The sequence below is a fragment of the Centrocercus urophasianus genome, unplaced genomic scaffold (genome assembly GCF_019232065.1).
Source record: "Centrocercus urophasianus isolate 14NV4802_14NV808 unplaced genomic scaffold, USGS_Curo_1.0 seq_73, whole genome shotgun sequence".
NCBI lineage: Eukaryota > Metazoa > Chordata > Aves > Galliformes > Phasianidae > Centrocercus > Centrocercus urophasianus.
The window spans coordinates 4,837,726-4,854,431 of NW_024885344.1; the positions used below are offsets into that span (position 1 = coordinate 4,837,726).

A 16,706-nucleotide genomic window follows, 5' to 3' on the forward strand; every position below is an offset into this window, starting at 1 on the left:
CACCCACTGCCTGACTTTGCTCATATCCACTGTTTGGTATCCATAAACATTCTGCAAGCACTGAATTTCAACGGGTGCCATTTTTTCCACACGGTGCATTTCAGTTCCATCCCTTCACATTCACCTCCACATCAGACACCAATTTGTCAGACTGCCTCTTTGCTGCTGTCTGTCACATAGTAACAAAACATAGTGGAATATTGGTGGGAAGGTTCAGCCTCTACTGCTCTACCTCCAACATCCACCTCTGACATTGCAGGCCAACATCATAAAATAGGAGATATTAGTTTCGGAGCAGCTGTTGTACTTTTTTGTAAGTACACGTGAAAAATAGTTTAAGATCTATTATTACTCCTTTCACCAGTGATGGAAGTCTTGTGTTAAAACATACATATAATTGTAAAACACAGTTTAATTTGTGTTGTTTTTATCATTGCAAAACATACAAAAGGAAGGTTCCTAGACAAGAGGGAGAGAATTTGAGTAAAAAAACTGATAAAGAACTAAAATTGTGAGAGCATTCCAGGAGAGCTTAGGAAACTGAGTACCAACATCTGTGAGGTTCCTTAATCTCAAGCCCCTTTGACTCCGTTCCAAACCCTTGGGTTTAGATTCTCTAATTTCTCAGAGATTTGGGGCAGAGGCAATTTAAGTCAGCATGCATGTTCAGAGTTGAAGTTTGCAAATTTACTTAGTTTCATGCTTGCAATAACTGTGCCAACAGACACTGGAAAAATGTTGGCTTTCATTTTGACTTTGGCACGCTGTTGTTTGGCTCTTGCACACTAGTTATCTGTTCACATTTACCATAAATAATGACTAGAAACCTAACCTGCAACTAGACATTTTAAGTAACTTCTGGAACAGTTTATTTCCTTCTTTCCTCCACCCCCTTAAGACTTTTTGTCTTGTGGGATTTATTTGCAATCTGCTAGATGAAGCTCTAAGGCAAGTTTGCCAGATCTGGGGCTGCATCATCGTTCAGCACATCTGGAAGTGGTTTATGGGCTCTCATTCCTTTGGTGCCGCGTCTGGACTCTGTGCTATTCCTCAGCAGCAGGGAGAGAAAAGAAAACCAGCACAACTCCAAAGTAAACTTTGAAGAGTTTGAAAAAGGAATTGAATCTTAAAACTGTTTCTGTGCCCTGTAAGGCCCTTGTACAGGGGACTTTAAAGGAAGACGATGGGCAAGGAAGCTTTGGCAAGAATGCTGACAGCTGTGGGCTATCTAGGATCCAAGTAAAAAGCTCTACAGCTCTTCAGGAGAAAGGAGTCCCGATTACTGTGCTGCTTTGAAGAGGTAAAAAGACTAATTATGCAGGAAATGTCCGAGCAGTAATGTCACTGTTTCTGAGCTTTCCCTTCTACAGCCCCTCGTTTTGTTACAGATTTTGGCAGCTGAGTTATGGACTGCCAGGTTCTAGGAACTAATGTCTAAATTCGAGAAAAATGAATAAATATTTGAAGGGGAACAAATATTCCTCTCTTTTTCTAGAAACCAGTGGGCGATCAGTCTGAGTTGCTGAAACTTTAGGAACTGTGTAAGTTTGAAATGCAGACTTATTTTGTTTGATTCTTTTGGACTTTGGATTTTAAAATGTAAAACATAGTTCAATTTATGTTGTTTTTATCATGCAGAAGACATCCTGAGGCTGTGACTATTCAACTTTCATTTTGTGGCGATCATCAGTATTATTTGTGACTCTCATTATAATTTAATTAAAAGCAGTAGTCAGCTCCATTGAAGTCAGTAGAAAATTGCTGTTAGCTTGAATGAGGTGAGAATGTTACTTCAAGAGTGGAGCGGTTTTTGTTGCCTCTGTCCTCATCTAAATGAGTAAAATCTGTAATGGCTAATGCTGCAATACTTGTGTAACGTGCGAGAGAGGGTACGTCTAAACAGCAGGCTTTTGTGACTGATAAGTTTGTTTTCATATCTATGTAAATGAATGCCACATGAAAGGAGTGGGCTGCTGGAATGCAGGCAAGGGCTGCAGATGTGAAAGAATTTCTCTTAGAAATATTCCTCTCTCTCCAATCTAGTCAGCTGTAAGGATCTAAATATATGCAAATATATAGTGCCTTGTAAACAAAGCCTCATCATTGCTTTATGTATATTTTTATTACAATTGTACTTGCAAATCAAAAAGTGGAGTCTAATTCATTATGCTCCCTCACTATTAGTATTAACCAATGGGAGAGATTCATTTTGGTGACTTAAGTTTCAAGAATTTTTGCCGTTCCATATTCCTTTTTAAGGAATCAGAATGAACTTCATTTTTATATGTGCACAGAAACAGTTATATATCCTTGTCTAGGCTCTAGTGGATCTGTGTGTCTGTAATTGGGAAAAATGGCTTTCAGTTGCGCAGATAGCTGCTGTAGTGGTGGAATCACATGGTTATTTCTTCCTTTCCTCCTGCCCCAACTTCTGATGCTGATTTCTTACTGTTGTTTTTTCACAAAAACAGTGGTAGTAAACAATACCAGTGCTTGCAGAATTCAAACAAATGTTATCTGTTACACAGTTCTGTATTTTAGGGGTTACGTTCTTTCCTCTTCAGCATAAAGACACGGTCACTCTTAGGCCTTGTTTAGAAGAGCAGTTTTAGGGAAGCCTACTTCACTTTCTCAAGCATCACAAATACAGTACATAAATCTGAAAGTAATGCCTCCTATTTTATGATGTTGGCCTGCAACATCAGAGGCGGCTGTTGGTGGTTTGGCAGGAGAGGCTGAACCTTCCCACCAATGTCCCATTACATGTTGTTGCCATGTGACAGATGGCAGCAAAAGGGCAGTCTGACAAAGTAGTGTTTGACACGGAAGTGTGTATGAAGCAAAATTCCTCCATGCAGAGAAGTGGCACCCATTGGCATTCATTCACATTTGCTGAACATTTATGGGGACCAAATGGTGTATGTGAGCAAAATGAGGTGATGGTGATGTGTTTCAGCAGTGGGAACAGTGACAGTCACCTCTGCAGATGCAAACTTTTGTGAGCACAAAATGAAGGCTCTTGCTCATCAGTGGCAAAAAGGCATAGCTAATGGTGATGACTGTGTTGAAAAACAGCCTTTTGTAGCAAAGATCAGTGCTACTGTGCTCTTTGTAGTTGTTGTAGCTTCCAAGAAAATGAATAGAATCATAGAATCATAGAATGGCCTAGGTTGAAAAGGACCACAATGATCACCTAGTTTCAACCCCTCTGCTATGTGCAGGGTCGCCAACCACCAGACCAGGCTGTCCAGAGCCACATCCAGCCTGGCCTTGAATGCCTCCAGGAATGGGGCATCCACAGCCTCCTTGGGCAACCTGTTCCAGTGCGTCACCACCCTCTGAGTGAAAAACTTCCTCCTAATACCTAACCTAAGCCTCCCCTGTCTCAGGTTAAAACCATTCCCCCTTGTCCCATCACTATCAACTCATGTAAACAGCCGTTCCCTCTTCTGTTTATAAGCCTTCTTCAAGCACTGGAAGGCCACAATGAGGTCTCCCCAGAGCCTTCTCTTCTCCAAGCTAAACAAGCCCAGTTCCCTCAACCTTTCCTCATAGGAGAGGTGCTCCAGCCCTCTGATCATCAAGGAGCACTAGGAGGAGTGATCATAGGAGGCACTTCTTTCAGAGCGGCCTACATACAAGCCACTTTGCACAAGTTCCCCTTTTACTGTTGCTGGCAGGACAATTCCTAGTTTGGGAAGTATATTCTGGCAAGAGGTTAGTATTTGTGATTACTGTTGTGTTTTATTTGAGATTGGAAAGAGATGTATTTACAAATTTCACCTGATGGTGTTTTGACACCATTTTGTAAATTATTTTAAGATGTGTTAAAGATGTTACTTGTTACTGATGTAGGTGACTGGGTTGTAGGTGACTGAATGTATTAAAACACAATGCATTTCAATTTTTCTCTCTCTCTCTCTCTTTTTTTTTTTTTTTACTGCAGACCACAGTTCTTATCCAACAGAACACATGGCTCTTTTAAAGAAAAGTAAGAGAGATTAAAAGCATTTTAAAAATACGTATTTTTAAAAGAGGGCAGTGATATCAAATGCAGTTTCTCAAAACTGCTATAACAGCTGCATGCAAATTCTAATTTTGCTAAATTATACTTAAACTTTATTATCAAAATAGGATTTTTCTTGTAAACTACATCAGATAAGTGTGGTCATAAATTCCACTAACCAGAGATCACTCACCACTTTTCTGTGTGATACTTACGAACTGGGCTTTCCCTCTAAGGGGGCAGGTAATGAGTAGCTCCATGTGGGTGTGCACAGAGCACCCAGAATGGCTTTTTAACAGAGCTATGTACAGCTATGCTCTTCATACTTGCTGTTGAAATGCAGTCCTGAGAAATTTGAGTTCTCATCAGCTGTCAAGATCAATGACTGAAAATTGACCCAAAATTTCATTGAAGCCAGTGGGTGTTTTCTCAGCTGACATCAGTCAGTGCAGTTGGTGATGTTGAACCAATTTCAACTTATTTGTATGCTCAGTTCTGGTCAATAACCCTTCTGACTCAAAGAGACTAAAACTTTGTTTCCTTTGTTCTTTTGTACACCTTAAATATTTACCATCACCTTTATGATGGTACAGAAGTGGTGAAGAAGATCTAAAGAACTCTATTGAGTATTTCTTCCCCATTATACCACTGAGCTGTTATGTACTCACAGTTGGCTTATGTTGGATGAATTAATGTAGTACAACACAAACTGACAGGAACTGTGAAGTCGTAATATACAGCAAGGCACTTGCTTTAGCATGGTTGGATTTGGTTTTACTAATTAAAGTGTCAACATTTTTATGTTTTGACACTTTAATTAGTTTTCAAATATTTTGCAATAAACCCTACCTGGTTTCAGAGGTGTGCTGGGTTTATTTTTCTAGTACTGTTAGAATTTTGCTTGGGTATACCTTCAAGATTTGCATTCAGTTATTTTTTCTTGTGTCTGAAGGAGGTGTGAGTGAAGGAAAATGTAGGTAAAAATAATTCGTTCTTGAAGTCCCATGGTGTAGCTAATGAAAGAAAGTTCCAGGCTTCTAGTATTCAGAAACATGAATTTAATAGTTTTTATAACCCATGTGTATTGGGAGCTCAGTGATTTATTGAGCAACTAATGAACGAAAATCAGATGGTTGGAAATAAATGGAAAGAGGTAGAAATGCATTATGCTATTAACACAGCATTTGTAGTTTGATCAAATAGCAAGAGAAAGGAGATTTTGGCAAACACAGCAAATACACATTATGCTATGTAATGGTTGCAAATTGTCTTTTTTTCTAAAAAGGTACAATTAGTACTCTAGCTATGAGAGTGATCATTAACAAATTCTCTATTTTGTTTCAGTTAACCAGATCTTACTGTTACTTCTTATATTAACCGTGTGTGCAATCCTGTACAACAAAGTTCACAAAGCACCATCTGCCTTAAGGAATGAAGCAGGTAAATGACTTATGTTTCTGATTTATAGTTCTTTCCTCTTCATTTGAGCAGTTGGGCTTTTGTTTGTTTGTTTGTTTTCCCCTAATTAAACCAGTTTGCCTTGCAGTAGATGAGCCATTTAAGCTGTTGCATGTGGTCTGAGATGCAGAAGTTTTTTGGTTCTGAATTCCTCAAAGAAACTAGCAGGAGAGTGACTAAAAATTGTCATCCTGCTTCAAGTTTTTATACAGATGTCACTGATGAAGTTGTAAGCTGGTGTATATCTTCGTTTACACTGAACACTATTTTCCCCCATTTTATCGTTAGCAACTTCCTTGTGGTGCAGAACTTTTCACTATTCCTTTCTAGCTTCCCAAAGAAGTGAAGCTCATGCATTTGCACCAGCTCTTCCACTTACCTCCTTCCTTTGATAATTTTGGAATCCATCATTCAATTTGTTCTAAATATAACTGAGAAGTCTCAAAGGCATTCAGACTTCAGGTTTCATGTGAATAAGCAGTTACATGGAGGACAGCCTGTTGGGCAGAAAGTACAGAGTTCTGTTTGGAGACATCCAACAGTCCTGTCCACCTACATGTGGTTCTGGATTAGTGACAGCTCATGCTGTGTGTCTTGGCAAATGTGGATGTATATAAGATCTGGTAAGGAAATGGGGTGATTGTGATATGATTCCGCTGTTTGTAGAACTTTGTGCTCACTCATATCATCCAGATAGGATACAAAAGTTTCTCAATTTTCTGATATAAAATATGGTTTGTTTCTTGTAGATGACCTGGAGAGTCCTAAGGAAATGGAGGAAGAAATCCCAGTTGTAATCTGCGCTGCTGCAGGCAGAATGGGTGCAACTGTAGCAGCAATCAGTAGCATCTACAGCAACACAGAGGCTAATGTTTTGTTCTACATAGTTGGACTGAAGAACACCATCCCACATATTCGGTATAAACCAGCCTTGTTTTATTTCATGCTGTAATTAGGAGCAGATTGTTGTTTTCCTTAGCATGGGCATAAAGTTTAGAAGACTTTTCAGGAAATTGCTTCTTCCTTTTGCTTAAGTAGTGCTATTGGTTTCAGTCCCCAGGATTCCCTACATTTAGGAAAAATGATCATTTTGCCCCACTCGAGGCATTGACTAGTTTAAAGGGGTATGAAATAACCAGATCAAGTCCGTAGCTGTGCCTTTCTGCCTTTTGTATCTGCAGAAGAATATATAATAAGGTAAGTGACAAGCTTACTTGTTCCAAGCCTTCTTTGTGGCACTGAGCTCACCTCGTGTGGAGTCTTATCTTCAGCTTCAGAGTAGCAAAGCCTGCTGCCTAAAGCTAATTTCGGGTAAGATGTAGTGTTAAAGTTTTGAAATAGAGGCCCAAAGAAGCTAGTAATGAATGTTTGGATGTTAAGTTCAAATGTTCCCTACAAACGGAGGTGCGGTGTAAATCAAAATTAAAGCTGATTGTTTTAGAAGTTCTTGCCTCTGGCTGCTTCTGTAGCTTGTGTACAAAATGTGTCAAAGTGAAAAGATGTGATGAGTTTTCCCAATCCAATTCATCAATAATCTAGAAAATAGAATGGGGAATGTTCTCTCTGTATCTGCAGTTGGCACGAAGCTGGAAGAGACATCGAGCAGCATGGTGAGCTGAAAACAAAGTGTTGATGAGTTGGAAAAATGAGCTGTAAAATGTGATGAAGTTCAGTAGAGGTGGAAATAACTGACTGTGTTAGCTCAGGTTGAAGCAGAAGTTTTATAGAATCACGAAATCATGAAGGTTGGAAAAGACCTTGAAGATCACCCAGTCCAACCATCAGCCCATCCCCACCATGCCCGCTGACCTTGTCCCTCAGTGCCACATCCACACGGCTCTGGAACACCTCCAGGGATGGTGACTGCACCACCTCCCTCAGCATCCTGTGCCACTGCACAGTGCTGTTCTTTCTGAGAATCAATGTTTCCTAATATCCAGCCTGAATGGAATCATAGATTCTATTTGATAACACTTGCCAGAGAATATGGGAACTCCAGGTGCATAGTAACATGAGAGTAATTTATGATAGGTCAGAAAGAAACTTTACTATAAGCATAGTGAGAGAGCAAGGGCACAGAGAGATAGATGCTGTCTCAATGCTCTTTTATTAAGTACTTGGTGTTCCTATATTCTTTGATACGCTCATATTGAAAACTACAGAGCTATGACTGATAATGGACCGCACTATTGTGTGTGGACATGCATACACACACACATACACTTCATAGTGAGATATGCTTGTGGATGTATATGGCCTCTGGAAATGTGAAGACATTTTTTGATGATAAGAAATACGACAAAATATTGGACAAAAACAGTTTTTTCCTCTGCTAAACTGTGAATACATATGATGATCATTTTGAAGAACATAAAGTGGGGCAAAAGGGAAAAAAGTAACCTATTCTTTAATAGGTTTATTCTTAATTCTTAATTATCTGCACAGCACATAGGATAAGAAAAAAAATGGTTTATAGTAAGAAAGACTAGGAAAATGACATTTAATGCTAGTGGTGAAGAAAGATGTGTTGCTGCAGACACAAGTGGTTCTGTCTTGGGGTCTGATAGACTAAGTGAGCTTCCAAGGCCTCTTATTCTCTTATGAGTCTGAGAAAATATTTGCTAAAAGCTGAATATTTATTTTAACACTTTTATTTTTAATCATAGAAAATGGATTGAAAATTCTAAACTAAAAGAAATAAAATTTAAGACTGTGGAATTCAACCCCATGGTACTGAAAGGAAAAATCAGACAAGATGCATCGCGTCCTGAGCTACTGCAGCCTGTGAGTAGACAAACACCACATAACACATTTTCAGGATTTTAATGCTCATTGCAGATTTTAAGATCTCCCAGTTCTCTGTTCTGTTACACGGGATGGGTATAACTCAAAGAAGCCCCTTCAAGTCCAATGCTAAGCTTTCACTCAAGAAGGAGATGTGCACTGTAACAAGCTCCTTGCAACTCTTCTGTCATGCTGGGACGTCATCTATTCTGTGGCACAAACTCAGTGATTTGCATGTGTTGTTTAGAAGAGGAAAGGTGTCACAGTGTTCTTTGTGCCTCCATGATATCTAGCGGGCTGCAATCTGCTCATGTCTGGGATTAACTCAGAGACTAGAAACTAAAATACTGCTGGCTGACAAGGGGCAAATCAGATGTAAGGAATTATTAGTAAAGGAGTTAGAAACAAAACAGAGAAGAACATTATGCCAAAATGTAAATACATAGTTTTCCCACCACCCTAAATACTCTGTGCGTATTAAACCCTCTTATCTCAAAAGGACATAGAACCACTGGAAAAGTTTTAGGACTGTTCAGAGTGTTCTTTTGCCCTTCTCTGAGCCTGTGGCATTTCTAATGTATGGAAAGAATTTCATGCAATATTTGTGAGAGTGATTTAGTATTCTTTAGCCTGGAAATGGCCTTTTGGCATGAAAACAGTAGAGATCCACAGAACTGATTGGCATGGAGGTCAGAATAGGGGATGATAACTTACTGTCTCTTCTCATATAAGAACTAACAGCTATTCAAATACTTTAGTGAGAGGAACAGTCAGATCAAAGAAGAAATGTTGCATGCTTTTCAAGCAGTGAGTACTAAACCTCTAGAACTTGTTGCTAAAATATCTTGTGAACATAATAAATTCACAGGGATTCAGTGGAGGCTGAAGTGGACTACATCTGGTTCAGGAAATTTCTTGAGCTGAAAATACATGGAAGCTGTGGAACAGCTTTTCTGTGTACTTGCTGTATTCTTACATTTGTCTGATCATCTCTGCTTAAGACCACTCTGACAAGTGAAATGACCTGAATCAGTATGGTTGATGGTGATGCCTTTTCCCTCTTTGTATTCATTATTTCAGTTGTAGAAAATGCTATCCCTCATCTGTGCTATTAGTCAAACCATTTCTGTAGAGTGAAAAGATGGCTATGTTAACTGTGAAGCTAACGCATTCCAGGTCCAGAGAAGTTATCATCCCTCTTTACTCAGCACTGGTGAGATTGCATTTGGGATACTGTTGTCCTGTTCATAGCTTCCCAGTACCAGAAATTTATGGATTTATTGAAGTGAATTCAATAGAGGGCCACAAAGGTGATAAGGGACTGGAACGTCTATACATGAAGAGAGGCAAATAGAGCTGGGACCATTTGGCCTGCAGAAGAGAGTGCTCCAAAGGATCTGATCAATGTGTTTATTAAATACCTGATGGGATGGATGAAGACAAGAGAGCCAGACTCATCTCAGTAGTGCCTGCTGGTAGGGGAAAAGGCAATGGGCAGAAGTTAAAACTGTAACATTAAATCTCAATGCAAGGTAAATCATTTTTAGGTGGTCAAACACACAGAGCAGGGCGTGACGTTTCCATCTGTGGAGATATTCAGAACCCACTGGACACAATCCCATGCAGTTTGCCCTGGTCAGCCCCTGAGTGGGGAGAATGGTCTGGGAGGGATCTCCATTCCAACATAAGTGGTTCTGTGATTCTGATGGAAGATAAACTATTTTGGACTGCTTGGTTAAGCCCACAGTAAACCAAGTGGGATAAATAATTAATAATAATGGGGTCAAGACACTGGTAAAGCTACATGAAAGAAGCATATGATAGTTGGCTAGTGCTCAATGATGAGAGAAATCAAAACAGAATATTAATTGAGACAGTGTCATCTGAGATCCAGGAAGAAAATTCTCTAGTCCCAGTGTGGTGTTATAAAGAGGCATTCCTTTATTCCTCACGATACTTACTGGGCATCTTGACAAGTCAAGCACGTGCTCTCAGAGTTAAAGTTCTACATTTAAACAGTTACAACATACATATGCAATATATTTGCATATTCATTCTTTTCCAAGAACTCATCAACATATGCTATTGTCCTTCTGGGCATGCCTGGTAGGAGCCTCTGGTGGTCTTAGACCGCCTACTTCCTCCTCATTTTTCCATCATCATCTTCATCACAATGACTTTTGGCTGACCATTGGCTGTTTTTCCCCAGTTTGGTGGATTTCCATTGCTTGTAATGCCATAACGAGCAACTTTCTATCTTGGGGTGCTATAAGCTAAAACAATATATGTGAAATCCAAGAAAAAAAGCCCTTGCACCCAATGGTTGCAAAGATAAAAGAAGTCTGTGGTGACTTCAGTGCTTCTGTGAAGCAGGATCATTGAGAAAAAGAAGGCTGTTCATACACCAAGCAAAGCTAAACTGGAAAGTTTTAGAACTAACATAGCACTTATTGATTCCTTTTGCTAAACTAATATATTGGTTCTCAAACTAATATATTGATCCCTATTGCTAAACCAACCTATATTAATGGAAGCTTGAGACTAATGCATTCAACTTCTTTGTCATTTAGGATTTACTCTTCTTTTCCTGTTTAATAGCTGAACTTCGTTCGATTTTACCTTCCTTTGCTTATCCAGAAACACGAGAAAGTCATATATTTGGATGATGATGTCATTGTTCAAGGTAAGCTGTCTCCAAAAAGCAATTTCTGGCAGAATTAGCATAAAAGTTATTGCAGCTTTCATGGTCTAGAAGGAAGCTGCTAGGAATGTTGTGCTTGTGAAAAATACAAATAATCTCTTTATTTATTTAGAGGAAATTTTGAAGAAAAGTGTGTCTCTACATGTCTGCTGATTGTGATCAAAATTACATGCACTGATTTCATTTAAATTAGATTTGGTCAATTGCTGAAAGATATCTTGGTTTTCACTTGGGTGCTACAATATTTAGTTGTGTTTGTGTCTTGTGTTTCCTTCTAGCATTCAAATTCCCACAAATGTTGGCAGCGTCTTACTCAGAATTGCTATTTGTTCTTCAGAGTAGGAGGAATTTTCTCAGCTTTAGGTGGGCTAAAACCCCAAATACGAAAAATGTGACTTCAAACATCTTCAGTTCAAAATCCACAGCATTTTTCAAATTGTGATCAAAGATGTGAGAGTTCTTAGACAAATAAGAACAGTCAGAAAATACAAACATCCTGAAAAACATATACATATAAATTTTTTTTTGTACAAACAAATCAAATTAGAGGAAAAGTTGCTCTTTTTTTTTTTTTTTTTTTTTTTTTTTGAGAATTTCTGACCTGCATCCCTCTTTCCTGCACCCACACTTGACAATCACCAGGAAGAAGACTACTGTCAGCCTGAATTAACTTCCTGGTAGGAGTCAAGGCAGTACTCCCACAGACAGCAAGGAGGTGGCCCACAGCAGAGGGGAGGTAGGGCTTTCTCTTCCATTAGGGTATACCAGATTGTGTCAGCTGATACTGCTTCTGAAAACACAGATAAGGTGCAGTTTTTCATTACAGCTTACGGTAGGCTGCTGCCTACTGAAGTGGTCTCTCCTATCCTCAGGCAGCTCCTGTTACTTCTCTTCTTTCACATCTACAGCTGTGAAACGAGCTGACTCAGCTGCTTGACCTGGCAGAAGACGAGCTATGTTAAAAAAACAAAAACAGAAACCAAGCAATCAAAAATGTAACAACAACAAAACACAAAACCCTCTTTTCTCCTTGTTTCTTCAGTCAACTTAGCTTGCTCATCCTTGGGCAGTGTAATCATAGGGCTCAGAAGAGGAAAATAAGGTTGGGCATGTGGGAGGAGAAGCAGAGGGTGGGAGCCTGTTTTGGCAGCTGCTTATCTGTAATATGAGAGCTCCCTGTTTGATGCGTCTGAAATGGGAGGGAATAGGAACTCTGACATGGTAAGGAGTGAATGAGGATTTCAGAGTTTAACTTGGGGTTTGTTTATTGGTCAGCTGCTTTCTGTGGAGCAGTAAGAATGAAACATGCTGAACTTTTGGTGCAAAATCCAGAGAGGCTGTGGAGTTTCTTCTGAAAATGTTCACACACCATGCAGACACCTTCCTCTGGAACGTACTATAGGGAGCCTGCTTTAGCAGGGGTTGGACTAGATGATTTCCAGAGGACCCAACAACTCTGTGATTCTGTGTAGTGTTTGTGTATTTATTTTTAATTACAGAGAAGTGTAAGTTCTGCTACTGTGGTGGAGGGGGTGGCCTCTTGCAGGGTGGGTGTAGGTCCTGGTCACTGTTAGTGCCCCTTTTATGGGGCTGCCAGGCACTCCCAGGTGGGTGGCCAGGAGTGGAAGGGCTGGGTACCGGGGCAGAGGGACCTCAGGTTTCAGTCCTGGCCCTGGCAGCTGCCCACGTCCCAGCGCTCACCCCATTGCCACCGTGGGGGATGTGACCCCACTCAGCTCACCTCTGCTACTGCCAACCCTGTGTAGCTGTGTGATACGTTTGTTCTTATGCTTCTGAACTTTGAACAGGTGACATTCAGGAACTCTATGATACAAAGCTGGCTCCTGGCCATGCTGCGGCTTTTTCAGATGATTGTGATCTCCCTTCCACGCATGAGATGGTTAGAAGTGTAGGGATGCAGGTAAGATGCTGTTCCGTAAATTCTAATCGTGAATATATTGACTCATAAATGCTATATGGATCTATATCTTCCCCAGAGTATATATGTAGTGACAGGATGAGGAAAAAATGGCTTTAAACTGCAAGAGGGCAGATCTAGTCTAGATAACAGGAAGAAATTCTTTACTTTTACTGTGAGGTGGTGAGACACTGAAGTGGGCTGCCCAGCGAGGTTCTGGATGCCCCCAGCCTTGAGGCATTCAAGGCCAGCCTGCACGAGGCTTTGAGCAGCCTGGTCCAGAGGGAGGCGTCCCTGCCTATAGCTGGGGGTTTGACCTACATCATCTTAAGGGTCCCTTCCAACCCAAACTATTCTATGATTCCATGAAAGTTTTCTTCCAATTTTTTAAAATGATTTTTTACTAGTTTTACAGTTAATCAAGAACTACAGTTCTGTACAGAAAGACCAAAATGTGGCGAGGAGAGAGCTTTATAGAACTTCCATGGTACAAAACTGTGGAAGAAGAAATTCAGTAGCTGGGAGCACTGTGCCTTTCAACCCCATGTCATATGGAAATTGAGATAGGTAATCATCATCTAGAAACTCAGCTTTGGGAGTGTATATTTAGTAACACAGAGCTACACTTACTCTTATATTCATTGAGATTCACAGGATATAATAAATGTATTTCTTTTTTTTTTTTTTAACTTCCTAGAACACATACATGGGATTTCTGGACTATAGAAAGCAAGCAATTAGAGACCTTGGCATCAGCCCCAGCACCTGCTCCTTTAATCCCGGTGTAATTGTTGCTAACATGACTGAATGGAAAAATCAGCGGCTCACAAAGCAGTTGGAAAAGTGGATGCAAAGAAATGTAGAGTATGTATAGAAATCTAACTTTGCACTTAACTGTAAATCATCTTCTGTTTGTAAGCTCTTTAAAGATTGTAACTCTATCAACAGTCTTTTCATTGCTTCATGAAATCCCAAAGTAAATTTCCACATGCTTAAACCTGATCAATAGTGTAACAGGAAATACCACCTGGAATTTCAGTCTTGCATTTAATCCCAAACCACACTCAGTCCTGAGAGGCACTGAGAACACGTGGTTCTTGTTTTGGATGACCAACCTCACCTTGGCTCAATACACTTACCTTTCCTTCTTGAGGCTGGTTTAGAGAGAAAGGAATGTTTCCTTGTTTGTGTGGGGTCTCTCTAACTGAACTGTCATTGGGCGTCACATTTCTTAAAATACCAGTAAAAAACACTTCTCTGTAGATGAAATGAACCTGATGTGAAAGATAATTTTTTAGCTTTGACTATGAATATGACTTTGAATATGAATATAGTGAGAACAGTGTTCATTTTTTTTCATTGTTAATCTGTTTGCAGATTTGACACTTCCTTTCCCTGCAAAGGCTTAAATTTAGGAAAGCTAAATTGAAACAATTATTTGTGCTTTTGGACTCCATTTATTATTGGTTATTTTCAAGACTGAACAAAGGAGGAAAGACACAAACAATGAGCATGTGAATGAATGAAAATCTCCATGGCTTTCTCTTACTCTGTTTACAGAATGTTCTGAAAGGCCACTGCTATGCTTTTTATGAGCCTGAAAAAAACCTCCATGAGCATCACATCAGATTCATTCTAGAAAGATGATTTTGTACCATAACAACACATTTGTGTTCCTTTTAGCTCAATATTGAAACCACAGTGAACTGAATAGCTTTGTTATTAGTCAGAAAGAGCTTTTGAAAGTTATGATTTTTATTTATTTGTAGTTCTGTAGCCTCTGAGCACCTCTTGATACTTCTCAGGCTTCCTCCTTGCTGGACTCAGCAGACAGCACAATGTCCTGCAGGCACTGTGGCTGCTCCCTTCTGCTGCGTGGCCAGGCCTGCAGCGCACTGTGGCCAGACATCTGCCTGCTACCACTTAAGCCTCCCTTCACAGTAATTTGGCTTTTTTTAAAAAAAAAAAAAACACAAACCCTGCATTTTTCACAGAACTCACAGGAAATTAATATCCATTAGCTGCTGGTTTATACTAACCAGTCTGCCAAATCTGTTCTGAAGTTAACTTCAGGCCTCAAAGTTGGCCAGGTGGAAAGCAGAAAGGACAGATGCATGGCAGTGTGTACATCTTCCTAAGAAACCAGTCTAAAATAGGTTTGATTCCTTTATGTTGACAGCTTCTTTTTCCTACTACAAACTTTTTCAGCCTCGTAGATTGCAGGCAGTGTGCAGAGTGCTCAGCTTCATGCTGGGTCTGACTCCCAGCACACTGCTTTGTAGCAACAACCTACTCAGCAGGAATTGGAGCTCCAAACACAAACAATGGAACAATTAAAAGCATTAGAAAGGAATATGCTGAAAATCAGGCGGTTCAGAGTACTTACGTGTTTAGCTGTCTGATCTTTGCACTAAAGACTCTTTGATTGAGGTTCAGACATTTTCTTTGTTCTTTTGCAGGGAAAACCTCTACAGCAGCACCCTTGGGGGAGGTGTGGCAACCTCTCCAATGCTGATTGTATTTCATGGAAAGCATTCCACTATTAATCCTATGTGGCACATACGGCATCTCGGTAAGTTTTAACTTTCCATTTGCAGCTGGAACCCAATAAAGTGAGAGGTTAAGATTCCAGTATAGGACCTTACATTAGTTACAGGACTGCAGAATAATTGATCCAAATTATCTTGAGCCACGGAAAAGAATGTATGAAAGATCTGAATATAGTCACAGACTGAAAAGAATAAAATCAGACACTTCTGGCAGGCACAGCAGAAGCACATGGGATGCCTGGCAGTCTTTGTGCAGCCCACATTCTGGAGGATGCAGTTGACATTCACCTGGCAATGGTGACTTATCCTGAGAAGATAATAGCTCAGCTAGCAAAGTAAAATGAACAGCATGATGAAGCTGTTTGTAAATCCCAGCGACCACGATGTTGCTGTTGAGAGGAAGCTGAGATTTTTCAGATGTGGAGTCAAAGAGGCCTGAAATTGAAAAATGCTGCTCTATTTCACAGTTAGTTGCCTACTGACGGGTGAAACCATGCTAATCAGGCTTTTTAAAAACAAACTGTATTTACCTCATTGTGTAGTGTCTTCCAGTACTAAAAGCTGGATTTTATTCCATGTACTCATGCAGGTTGGAGTCCTGATACCCGGTATTCAGAGCATTTTCTTCAAGAAGCTAAATTACTTCACTGGAATGGGAGATACAAACCCTGGGACTATCCCAGCGTTCACACTGATCTCTGGGAAAACTGGTTTATCCCTGACCCTTCAGGGAAGTTCAAATTAACGCGTCCTGACAGCTGATAATGAAAACACTTCAACATATTCAGACCTTTTGGTTTGCAGTATGCAAATAGTTGCTGATGCAACACATCAAATTGTATAACTAACTGATTTTAGAAAAACGTTGCTTAAATATTGCCATGAAATGACTATCAGTTTTGAGGGCTTATGGGTGGTATGTTAGTTACACAGTTCAATTGTTTTTTTTTTTTTTTTTAATTTTCAAATAAAGTGAGGAAACAAGTTTATTTTACAATGAGGTATTTTCATTAAATATTTACTGAGGTGAAGTCAGATAATGTGTTTCAATGTGAAGTCAAGTATCTGCCAGGAGGAGAAAATCTACAGAGGAAATAACTTCTGATATTAGATACAAGGTGTCTTTAGTCTATCAGCTGACATGGAGCAGCTCAAAATTAAAACTCAGGCAGCATTTTAATAAGTAGAATTCAGCTGCATGATGATCATTTTGCAGAGTTTTTCTCTGCAGAACACTGTGTTCGTGCAGTCAGTGTACAGACGTAGTCTGTAGCTCTGTAGAGTATTTAG

The 16,706-nt window shown here is 39.8% G+C and overlaps 1 protein-coding gene across 1 annotated transcript; it reads left to right on the plus strand.

Annotated features, from left to right (window-relative positions):
- The first annotated feature begins 1,121 nt into the window (after positions 1 to 1,121).
- GLT8D2 (glycosyltransferase 8 domain containing 2) lies at positions 1,122 to 16,387 on the plus strand. Its single transcript, XM_042837925.1, has 10 exons — positions 1,122 to 1,300; positions 3,947 to 3,991; positions 5,351 to 5,446; positions 6,214 to 6,382; positions 8,131 to 8,248; positions 10,847 to 10,931; positions 12,758 to 12,870; positions 13,565 to 13,731; positions 15,327 to 15,439; positions 16,006 to 16,387. The coding sequence occupies exons 2-10, from the start codon at positions 3,973 to 3,975 to the stop codon at positions 16,176 to 16,178; spliced, it is 1,053 nt and encodes a 350-aa protein (XP_042693859.1). The 5' UTR covers positions 1,122 to 1,300; positions 3,947 to 3,972; the 3' UTR covers positions 16,179 to 16,387.
- Positions 16,388 to 16,706: the final 319 nt, after the last annotated feature.